Source organism: Typopeltis vanoorti, chromosome 5, assembly GCF_054136105.1.
Source record: "Typopeltis vanoorti isolate ZY-2024b chromosome 5, IOZ_Tvanoo_1.0, whole genome shotgun sequence".
NCBI classification, from domain to species: Eukaryota; Metazoa; Arthropoda; class Arachnida; order Uropygi; family Thelyphonidae; genus Typopeltis; species Typopeltis vanoorti.
The window spans coordinates 44,276,084-44,288,624 of record NC_143553.1 but is presented as its reverse complement, the minus strand read 5'-3'; the positions used below and the strand labels follow the sequence as shown (position 1 = coordinate 44,288,624).

Here is a 12,541-nt window from a genome sequence, read left to right as displayed (position 1 = left end):
TGCTCTTTCTATCGCACTATTCAACAACGCGATCTCACTCAATGCATCTATCTCATCTTTTTTGTTCTCTGAGAAACCATTTATACTATCATTCACACTTTCTACATTCACACTCTCACAATTTTCATGTACAACCTTGCCGTTTCTTGACATATCCCTGTTTCCTTCATTCTGAAGGTTGACAAAAATATCACACTCACGATCCGAAATACACTTCAATTCCACATTCTCCCTACATTTTCTACACACATTCAATCCTTTATTATCATCTAACCACACTCCGACCGCACTCCGCAAAGCGTACATTTCACAGCTAGTACACTGACTCATTTCTTTTATGCTACCGTTCTTTGATAACGATGGCGAACCTTCATTACTGGCCGCCATTTTCCTTCGCACAGGTGCCATACTTATCTGTGACGTGTTTTGTCAAATTATACCCTAATCTTTAATAATTATTCAATTAATAAATAAAAGGAAAAAAAGTACAAACATCAGAACATTTAAGTACTAAATATAATTAAATAAAATGAAATATAACTAAATACAGTAACTTAACTTTGTTTTGTCTTCCACCGTTACGCGTTCGATTCCGACGGTACCAAAATATATTATATCGCGACAGCAACTAACTTCCAAAAAACAACCACTGAAGTACACTCGTATTCAGAGAAACAATTTAGCACTCAAAAACGTAGAAAAACGGGGAAAAAAGCGGACTATTCACCGATTAAAAATCACTTTCTTCTGCACAGCTCAAATTCACCGCCACCAAAATACTTCTAAATAAATCCGCTACAAGTCTGCAAGATTCTCTGACTAAATTGAATAGCTGTTGTAATAGATATGGTATGAAGGTCAGCAATAAAAAGACAAAGACAATGAAAATAGGTAGAATCATTGAAAATGTCAACTGTGTTGTGAATGGAGAACCTGTGGAACAAGTAAAACATTTCAGCAACTTAGGCACGATTTTTAGTGAAGATGGTAAATTAAATACGGAAATAGACAACAGAATCAACAAAGCTGGTGTGGTAGGGAGTCAATTGAATAAATTCATATGGAATAAGAGAGAAATTAATTGGAACCCTACATTAGCTGTATACAAGACAGTGTTCAAACCAGTTTTAACTTATGAATCTGAGAGCTGGATCAGAAGTAAAACATTTGCACGAAGGCTAGAGACCGCTGATATGAGAGTCCTGAGAAAGATAAGAGGCATGAACAGATGGCATCAATGGCAATATCATATTAAAAACGAGGATATTAGGAAAGAACTTGACATTGTCAGCATCCAGGAATGCGTTAGCAGAGCTAATCTCAGGTGGTATGGTCACTTAAATAGAATGGGAGAGAAAAGATTAGCAAAACAAGTGTTCTCTGCCAGGTTGGCAGGAAAATGACCCAGAGGAAAACCAAGATATAGGTGGATTGATACGGTACAAAGTGCCTTAGACGATAGAAATATAAGATTTGATAATGTTGGTGTTTTGACAAGTAACAGACTGATTTGGAGGAAAATTGTAGATACGAAGTTAGTAATGATGTAATTTTTTCATGTAGTACTATCATATCCTGTACACCCCTTGAGGGTACATGGCAGGAATTTGATGATGATGATAATTCATTGTCTGATTTTGAGGTTATCATTGTTTTTGTAGGTTTATGTATTTTCATATTTTTTTAATGTTCTGAAAATGCGGTTAGTTAATTCTTGTAATTCTTCTTCACTTTCTGCCAAATCGATATCGTCTGCAAAACGCAAGTTATTTATTCTTAGTCTGCCAACTACTATTCCAGTGTCATATTCATGAAGAGCCTAATCTATAACATATTCCAGAAAACAATTAAAAAGAAGAGGGGACAAGATGCATCCCTGTCTTACCCCCCATTCTGACATCAACGGTTCACTGCGATAATTTTTAATTTCAATTCTCATATCACATGAGGAATAAAGAGATTTAATTATCCTAATGATGTTGTTGCAGCAGGAGGAGATGATATTTGACCAGAAATGCTGAAGTATGGTGGTATAAAAGTCTTACAGTGGCTGCACTGCATAGTTCAGAAGGCCTGGAACGAGGGAAGAATTCCTGATGATTGGAGTAGAGCTCTAATAGTACCCATATATAAAAAGGGAAATAAAACTGAACGTGAGAATTACAGTGGTATTTTCCTACTGAGTGTTCCTGGCAAGATTTATGCAAGTATACTTGAGAAACGGTTGAGAAGAATTGTGGAAGAAAAGCTTGGTGAAGAACAAGCTGGATTCAGGACAAACAGAGCCTGTCAGGATCAGATCTTCACTTTACGACAAATAGTTGAGAAAGCATGGGAATATAACAAAGATCTGTATTTAAGTTTTTTCGACCTGGAAAAGGCATATGACAAGGTACCAAGAGAGAAGCTATTCAATACGCTACAGTTATATTGTGTCAATAGGCCATTATATCAAGCAATACTTGGTCAATACTTGAATACAAGACAGTGTTCAAACCAGTTTTAACTTATGGATCTGAGAGCTGGGTCAGAAGTAAAACACTTGACTAAAGACCGCTGATATGAGAGTCCTGAGAAAGATTAGAGGCGTGAAGAGATGGTATCAATGGCAATATCATATTAAAAAGGAGGATATTAGGAAAGAACCTGACATTGTCAGCATCCAGGAATGTGTTAACAGAGCTAATCTCAGGTGGTATGGTCACTTAAACAGAATGGGTAAGAAAAGATTAGAAAAACAAGTGTTCTCTGCCAGGTTTGGCAGGAAAATGACCCAGAGGAAGACCAAGATATAGGTGGATTGATATGGTACAAAGTGCCGTAGACGATAGAAATATAAGATCTGATAATGTTGGAGTCTTGACAAGTAACAGACTGGTTTGGAGGAAAATTGTAGATAAGAAGTTAGTAATGATGTAAATTTTTCATGTAGTACCATCATATCCTGTACATGTCAGGAATTTGATGATGATTTTGTTGTCAATACCATAATGTTCTAAAATTTTCCATAATGCCTCGTGCCATATTGAGTTAAAAGCTTTTTGAAGATCTAAAAAGTTGTGACAGATTATTTTGTTATGCCCTATCTATTTTTCGCCTAGTATGTGTATTGTAAAAATATGTTCGATTGTACTTCTGGACTACTGGAAACCTGCTTGTTCATCTGATAGTCTGCTTTCTATTTTCTTTCCGATTCTTGACAATAGTATTTTTAACAGGATTTTGCTTGGATGACTAATAAGGCTTATTATTCTATAGTTGCTACATTTATTGCTGTTTCCCTTTTTAGGAATAGGTACAAGGACATAAGTCTGCCAATCAGAAGGTGAAGTCTCTGTGTTCCATAAGTCCTGGAATAAATTTAGCAAAGTGTCTATGATGATGTCACCTCCTTCGTGTATCAGTTCCATTGTAACATTATCAATTCCCAGTGATTTTCCTATTTGTGAAGAGCCAACTGCTGCAATAACTTCTTTTAATATCGGGTAATCTCCTTCCTCCAAACCTCCTGGCAAAATTCGGTCCAAAACATCATCAGTCAGTTGAGTATCCTTTTGAAAAAGCTTGGTTGCGTAACATTTCCATCTATCAACTATTTTCTGGTTATCCGCGATAGGAGTTTCACCTTCATCATCTATGCTCCAATTAATTGTGTTAAAGGTTTGGTTAACTTATTGATAATTTGAAAAGCACTTTTAGAATTATTTTTTGTTTAAGTCCTCTTGTATATTTTTGCATTCATCTAATATTCATAAACTTCTAGCATGTTTGATTTCTTTTTTAATAATCTTAATAATATTTTTATACTGTTCTCTATTATCACCGCTATTAATATGAGATTTCAAATATCTTCTTTCGTCACATAGGTCCAAAATATTTTTGGTTATCCATTGTTTATTTATTTTCCTTCTGTATCCAAGGATTTCTTCAGCTGTCTCAGTTATTTTTTGTGAGAAGTATTTGGTTTCAGATTCGATATTATTATATTTCTTGAATCTTGTGTCAAAAATTTGTTTTAATTTGTATTTATATAGTATATTTATTTGGGGATCTTTTAATTTTTCTATATTATATCTTTTATGAGTTGATTTTTGTAGGTAATATTTCCCTCATTTTCATATTCACAGTTGCGATGACCATGTTGTGGTCGTTGCCAATGTCGGCTCCAGGAAATGATCTGGTTCTTGTGAATTTGATGGAGTTTTTAAATCTTGTGCTTACAAGGATAAAGTCAATTTGGTTGTGCCATCAGGGGAAGTCCATATCCATCTTCTGGAAGGTTTATGGGGAAATAGAGTGTTAATAATGGTGAGTTCATTTTGTGATGCAGAATTGATCAATTCAAAACCTCTTTCGTTTGTCTCCCCAGCCATATGGTCCAATAAACGGGAGATAATCCTTGCTGATGTCTGTTCCAATTTTGGCATTCCAATCGCCCTGTACAATCAAAAGGTCTTTTCTATTCGCTCCAGTAATTATTGCATTAAGTTGACCATAAAACTCCTCTACTTCGGAGTCCTCATGGCCTGTGGTTGGGGCATAGACCTGTATGATGGTGATATTGGGTGGTTTCCTCTTAGGCAGACTAGAGCAATTCTGCTATTGATAGGATTGAATTCCATGACAGAATGCAGTCACAAAACTCCTCTACTTCAGAGTCCTCATGGCCTGTGGTTGGAGCATAGACCTGTATGATGGTGATATTGGGTGGTTTTCCTCTTAGGCAGACTAGAGCAATTCTGCTATTGATAGGACTGAATTCCATGACAGAATTTCATGATGATTTGTGTATCAGAAACCTGACTCCTTCTTTTCCGCTGCAGTCACATCCAGAGTAAAGAAGCAAATGTCCTTCATCTGTTGTTAGCTCTCCTGTTTTGGGCTATCGAATTTCACAAAGTCCCATAACGTCCATTCATATCTTTTGGTTTACCGATCAAGTGTTGATCAATTTTATTAACTGAACCAACTAGTTTCACCACACTTATCTGTTGGCATCTTAAGGGCTTACATAGAGGTTTAAACAATCTCACAATTATTCGTAACTGCAAACTGGCAAGAATAACTGTAAAAAACTGATTAGAATAATTACAAATAAAATAGTATCGAACGTGAGTGAAACACGTATTGCGTGTACAAGATCAGCTAGCTGTTGCTGAGGAACTTTCAGAATTTTGTATTAAAGCTCATTTCTTCCGTTTTTAAGGTTCTGATTAGGGTTTTCCATATCTCTGGGAGTATTAGGCCTTGATTTCTGTTGAGGTTGACAGCAGAACGGGCGACTGTGGCTGCCTCTTTGAAAATTCTTGAATGGTAATCTTCCTCTATGTAAGGGGAACAGCTTTTATCCCACTCGATGACATGGTTAGTTATAGAGAAATGAGACGATAAGCCAGAAATGTCCTGTCTGTTGTTTTTGACATAGCCAATGTGCTCCTTTTTCCTGATTTCGAGGCTTCTCGAAGTCTGTCCGATGTAACTAGAGCCACATAAGCATGGAATATTATAAACTCCAGCATATTTGTAGAAAGGATGGTTGTCTTTTGGAGATCTTAGCAGTTTACTAATAGATTCTATTGGTTTGAATGTTACTCTTATTTTATGTTGTTTGAGGAGATTGGCGAGCTTGTTGGAGATTCCACTTACAAACGGAATTGCAATCGTTTTTATATATTGAATATCTTCTTGTTCTCTTTATGGTGGTTCAGAGAAAAGGATTTTATTGACTAGTCTTCTTGGATATCTGTTCAAGTACAAATTGTTGGAAATAAATTTTAACTCATCTTGAAGGGTCTTGTTGTCCGTTGTGATGTGAATCGCTCTTTTCTTTAACATGTGTACAATGCTGAGTTTATGTGAGATGTGGTGGGAGGAGTTGAAATGTAGGTAGCGACCTGTATTGGTTGGTTTTCTGTACATCGATAGATTTATACTGCCGTCTATTTTTTTTTTGATTAAGATATCTAAAAACGGTAGTTGTTTTTCTCTTTCAAGTTCCAGAGTGAATTTAATAGAATGATGGAAGGCATTGATCTTTTTGAGAAAATCATATATGTCATCTTTGTTATTGTTCCATACGATGAAGATATCGTCCACATATCTAAACCAAATTTTAGGTTTAGGAAAAATATGCGATAAGATTTTGTTTTCTAAGTCTTCCATAAAGAGGTCAGCACATGAAGGTGAGAGTGGGCTCCCCATTGCCAAGCCTGTTAATTGTTGATAGATCTTATTTTTCCAAGAAAAGTAGTTGGAGTTTAGGCAGTGAGCAAATAATGAGGTTATATCTTGTGGGAACAAGGTACTTAAGATGTCAATGACCTCTACTACAGGAACGTTTGTAAAGAGAGAGGTGACATCTAAGCTGGCTAGAAGATCATTATCCGATATCTTGATATCTTTTAACTTTTCCACAAAATGTCCGGAGTTTTTAATGTAACTCTCTGAGTTGTGGATGTGTTGCTGTAAGAGTTTCGAGAGATGTTTTGACAATGAGTAGGTAGGAGAGTTGATTGCATCAACGATTAGGCGTAAAGGAATACCATCTTTGTGCACTTTTGGCACACCATAGAGTCTCGGAGTTAAAGGATGCATCGATTTTAGTTTTTTAATCAAGTCTGTTGGCCAGTTGGATAAATTGCGAGTAATTCACTGGTATCATTGTGGTTTTTTAATGTTGGATCTTTTGTTAAAAGACGGTATACAGACAAGTCAGATAGTAGATGGTTGACTTTGTCCTCATAGTCCTTTGAGTTCAGTATTACAGTACTGTTTCCTTTATCTGCTTTAAGTATTATGATATCTTTGTTGTTTTTTAAATTACGAATAGTTCTTCTATCTAATGAGGAGAAGTTTTGTTTTGTGGAATATGCAGAGGAAAGTACTATACAACTTTTTAGTCTTAGATCATTTGCTGTGTGAGGCAGTAATAATGAGATTCCTTTTTCTAGACTACAGATTCTACAGATATGCGATACGTATTTCACTCACATTCGATACTATTTTATTTGTAATTATTCTAGTCTGTAATTTTTACAGTTATTCTTGTCAGTTTGCAGTTACGCATAATTGTGAGATTGTTTAAACCTCTATGTAAGCCCTGAAGATGCCAACAGATAAGTGTAGAGAAACTAGTTGGTTCAGTTAATAAAATTGATCAACACTTGATCGGTAAACCAAAAAAAATTATTTACTAATTTATGATCAAGAAAATAACCTTCATGATGAATAGAGTCCATTCATATCTTTTTAGTTCATGCTGTAGTAATTTGAGTCGACCTGATTGTAGTAGAGTCCTAATATTCCAAGTTTTGGTCATTAAATGGTTGCAGAGTCTGAATCTGGATCCAGTTTTTCCATTAATTTTGTCAGTGATGGTAGTGCCAGTCTCTAACTTCTCATTGCCACCCCTGGAGCTGCTACCAAATGGCAACGTGGACCTTGTTTAACCAGGTGACGTCTGAGCGGCATGGTGTGCTATGTTAACTCCTTTGACATGAATGGCTAATGGGCAGTAAATTAAGACAGATGGTGAGAATCTCCTTTTCTGTCTTCGCCTGCTAGCATTTAGCTGGGCATAGTGGGATGGCCTTCACGCCTTGGGAGCCCCTACCTTATACTTATAACTTATGCATTCTACATATGCCCCACAAAGAGTTATACATGTGTTACAATGATGACATTATTTGCAATCATCTTCAAGAAAGATTAAACTGTTAACAGCAGCAGTTTATTCAACAGCTCTGAAGGAATTGAAGGAGATTCTGGAAAATTGTGACTGAAAACTGAGCAGTGTGAGCAGGTGCATTGTCCTGCAAAAGCAACACACCTCTGCTCAGTTTTCAGTCACAATTTTCCAGATCTCCTTCAATTCCTTCAGAGCTGTTGAATAAACTGCTGCTGTTAACAGTTTAATCTTTCTTGAAGTACTTAGTAAGAATTACACTATACATATCCCAAAAGACAATGGCAAGTACCTTCCCTGCTTACTTTTGGGTTTGGAACTTCTTTGGCCATGGAGAACCTTTGTGTCTCCACTCCACTGACTGTTGTTTGGTCTCTGGGTCACAGTGATGAAGCCATGTTTCATCAACAGTCACAATAGGAGCCAAAAAATTTGCGCCTGATTTCTCAAAATGACCCAAAATCCCTTGCGATGACAGCACATGTTCTCACTTTTGGTAGGCATTCAAACATTTGGGAATTCACTTCACTGTGAATTTCTGAATGTCCAGATGTTGGTGGATAATGATCCCAACTCATTTCTTGGATATCTCCAAAGTCTTTGCAATGTTGTGACTGGTATTTGTCTATCAAGGATCAGAGCATGCACTGCATTGATGTTTTCAGGTGTGTTCAATGCAGAAGTTGTTCCTTATCTGGGGACATCTGTTGTCTCAGGATGCCCAGTTTTAAACTTGGTCACCACCCACCTGGCAACTGTTGGATATGCTGGGGCATAGTTCCCTAAAGTCTCAAACAGGGTTTAATAAATCTCAGCTGTGGACTTTTCTTGCAGCACAAAAGAAATTGATGGCGGCCTTTGTCTCTGTGTTTTTGAATTTCTTCAAAATCTCTAAGTCTCGTGGATCTTTCTTTGAGATGTGGACATATAACAGAACAATGAAGACAATGATCCAAGCGAAAAGTAATGTAGTTGAGGATAATGAGTATAAAAAAAAGACAATAATAAACAACATACTGTAAAAAATAAATGAATAAACCATCGGCCATATTGTCAGATAAAGGCATCAAAAAGATTTATTAAAGGGAGGCACATTGGTATAGTGGGCAGTTTGCCATAGTGAATTTCCTTTAGCATATATAGGTTTCTAATCTATGGAATTTTGATCAGGTTTTTCAGTAGACTTGTGTTTGCTATAATCAGGGCTTGAAAAATTTCGTGTTGGTTCACCAATCAGATCTCAGCTTAACTTGGGTATACTCTACCTTATATATCATAATCGTGTTTAATCCCAGATCTGATGAAATTTATAAGCTCATGCTATGGCTAATTTTTATATAACTAACAGTGTCAAAGCAAATATGCTAACTACTTATGTATTAGTGGTGTGTTAATCAGTATGTGAAGAAAAAAATTCATGAATTTTTATAAGTGACAAAAGACCTTTTATTATCATTTTTTTATACTACTTTTCTATAACAGTCATTATAGAAAAGTAGCATATTAAATGATACTACTTTTCTTTAACAGTCATGTCTTGATTACACTTATGGACAAAATTAAAAAATTTCTTCTCTGCTATTATTAAAGATGAAAACATTCAGTATTCTCAATAAAATAAAACCCTTAGGTCTATACATATAATTACATTAATGGATTTCTGAATCTGAGTGGCTCTGAAATATCGTCAGATAGCCAGTGATGAGATATGACATGGTGGCAACCGAAAACAATAAAAAAAAAAACATTTAGGTTAGAATCAATATAAAGAATTTTGGAAAAATAAATACTTCTTTCTCAAATTCCAAGTTTTAATATCCACTAATGGTGAAATTCTGGAGATTCTATCAATGAGTAAGAAATACACTAATTATTGCTGTCCACTGCACATCTATTTTAGGTTACTGTGTTGCTATTAACCTGGCACTGGTGAGGTGGGAAAGTGTAACAAAAGTGGTAAGGTGGGGTCCTCACAGATCCACCCAAATAATGTAGCGTATTATAGAAAACCATATCTTTTTAATCAATATTAGTGGATTCTCTGTGGATTCTTCCTCACAGTCTTTTCTGTATGAGACTCATGGTTACTGACTAATTTTAAATCGATTTCACTATCATCATCTCTGCTAAATGGCTCCCTGTATGTCAAAGAGTCATCTATAATTGACGTAACCTCTGTTCTTCCTGCTCGTAACTCATCTGGTAAAAAAAAGATATTATTCTCAAAATACTCTCTAAATATTTACAAAAATGTATTTGCTTATAGTTGGTACATAAATATATAGAAGACACAGCAGTAACGATAATATTTTAGTAGAATATACATGAAAACAAGTTACGTTTCGGAAGTAAATATAGTCACACTTTTGATAAGGTGGGGTCTGGTGGACTCCAGCACACTTTACACCTCTACACACTAAACTTGCTTGAGTGTGCGGAGGTGTAATGCTTCTCGACGCCATAGACAACAGCCTGTCGTCTATGGTGTCGAGTAGCAAGTTAGGGGAGAGGAAGCTATACTACAGCATGACTCACTGCCACGGTTAAAAAGTTATAGTCAATTTAAATCTTTGGGATCTGTGACACTCCACCATAAACTTCTTAAACTTCAATCCAACATTTTTTTTTTTTTGTAAAACCACTGTGAAAATTTTCATAAAAAATTATGAGAAAATAATTACAACAATGAACCTGAAAAATATTTTAATCAAGAAAACACATTATATGTAATATTACAAATAACGAAGTAACATAAAACTGTTCTATAGATATGTAAATTTAACAAAAATTAGTATTTTCTCCATTCACTGAGTTCTGCAGATCATTTTGCATGCGTATATAGGATATATGCATGCAAAATGATGCATGCATATATCCTATTTTTTCACTTATTGTATTCCATTTGGATAAAATCAGTAATAATCAACGAAACAAGCATTTGTAATGATCAGCAATCCCCAATAAATGCAAAAACCAATGTACTTAAAACATGAACCATAATTGGCATTACGTAAATAAAACTGACAATTAACACTGAAACGCTTCTTTTACTCATCAACTAAAAATTCTCCTAATCATGGATAAGCATATTTTTCAAGCCCTGGTTAATAATGAATTAACTGTGTATATATATATATATATATAAAACAAAAAATAGCCCAAGATATTAGCCCAAGTAGTTAACTCTTGATGGAATGATACAGACAAATCCTAAAAGGGATTAAAACCAAGTCTTTACAACTGAAGGGCAAATGTAATGGTATCCTCACAAATGCACTATAGAGGCCCACACAAATGGAGAAAAGTGTGCATCATGTGCAAAATCATGCACAGTAAATTATGTTATATGAAGTACACTGAAATCCAAATTAATATCTTGAAAATGACAAGATTAAAACAAGCAAATGTGTGTACCCTTGCAAAACTTTAAGGATCTAAGAGTACGCTATATGAGTCAAATAATTTTAGTAATTGAAAACTGGAATAAAACTTAAAGTCTAAATTAATCTTTATAACTATAATCTTAACTGAGGATAAAATTCAGAATTTCTTCATTGAGAACTACAGTGTCAGAGCATGTTTTCTGAAATTTTATTATACTACTTTGTCATCAGTACATTATTTACTGTTTCATACAATGATATGCATTAATGATTTACTAATTCTATCACATTATTAACTATGAAAATTAAGTATCTTATTAAAAATAACTTACATGTCAAGAGAGTTAAGTTCATCTTTCTGGAATAAAACAATATTAATTGTTTATTATATATTAATTCTATATGTTAATGCTAAAATATGTTAATTCAGAATATATAATTAGCTGTTATAACTGATTAAAATTTAGTATTTAACATTTCATTTTTATGTGATATAAATTTATAAATAGAAAATACAATTTAAAAATCATAAATTTAAGTTTATCTGCATATAAGTTTTCATTGTTTTCAACGATATTCATAATTTACAACTGAGTGTACAACTTTTCACCACTGTCTAATACAAATCAGGGATAACACTAAACTATCACAAAACACACACACACATATATATATATATATATATATATATATTTACTACTAAATAAGTAACAATTTTGTAGTACAAACACATTAGAAAAATTCAGAAGCAAGGATAAATTGCTGGCACAACTCAAAAATGAGCTTAATTCAAATGAAATGCATATGTCATAACTCCAGTGAACGTTTTTTCATTTTTTTTTTTTAATCATAATTTTATGCACTCTTTAGCATGCTTGCTGCTGATTCTCCAGAATGGATTGTTGCATTTGCAAAATTCAGAGTTTTCAAGAACAAGAATTCCATAAATGAAAATCCCCTTTATAACACACTTTTATATAAAACAAACATTTAACATCACATCTCTGTAATTGGCATGGTTTTAATATTGTTTGTTTAATTCAGGTTTTATGCTGTCTTTTTGTTTTATGTTTTGAGTACAGAATGAATTGTTAAAACTAAGACTTCACCATGTTCTTTTATTATTATTATCTCTAGATCAACAGGGTGGGACTAGCTACAGTCTAACTCTAACTGTGAGATAATATTCTTTGGTGATTTGAACATCCACAATCTAGGTTGGCTTCACTTTCCCAACTTCTTTACAGATCAAGCTGGAAAAGAAGTCAAACTGTTTGCTATCAGTAATGTTAACACAAATTTTTCACCAACCCACCAGAATTCCAGATAATCTTCATTGTTCCCCAAACACCCTGCACCTCTTCTTAACCAGCTCACTTTCCAAATCCTGGATCTCCAACAACTGTGGCAAAGCAGTCAAAGATAAAAATTCAGCATATGGCCAATGGCTCCATTCAGAAACTTCAGCATCTCA

General features: G+C 34.6%; 1 protein-coding gene across 4 annotated transcripts in view; it reads right to left on the bottom strand.

The window, feature by feature from the left end:
• Nucleotides 1–12,541, bottom strand: part of LOC150106348 (rhotekin-2-like) — a 237,269-nt gene that overhangs the window by 65,859 nt on the left and 158,869 nt on the right. For all 4 annotated transcript variants that reach the window (XM_090392389.1, XM_090392390.1, XM_090392388.1 and 1 more), the window contains exon 6: nucleotides 11,400–11,425. In XM_090392389.1, the coding sequence (XP_090248515.1) occupies nucleotides 11,400–11,425 (26 nt within the window). The remainder of the gene's footprint in view (nucleotides 1–11,399; nucleotides 11,426–12,541) is intronic.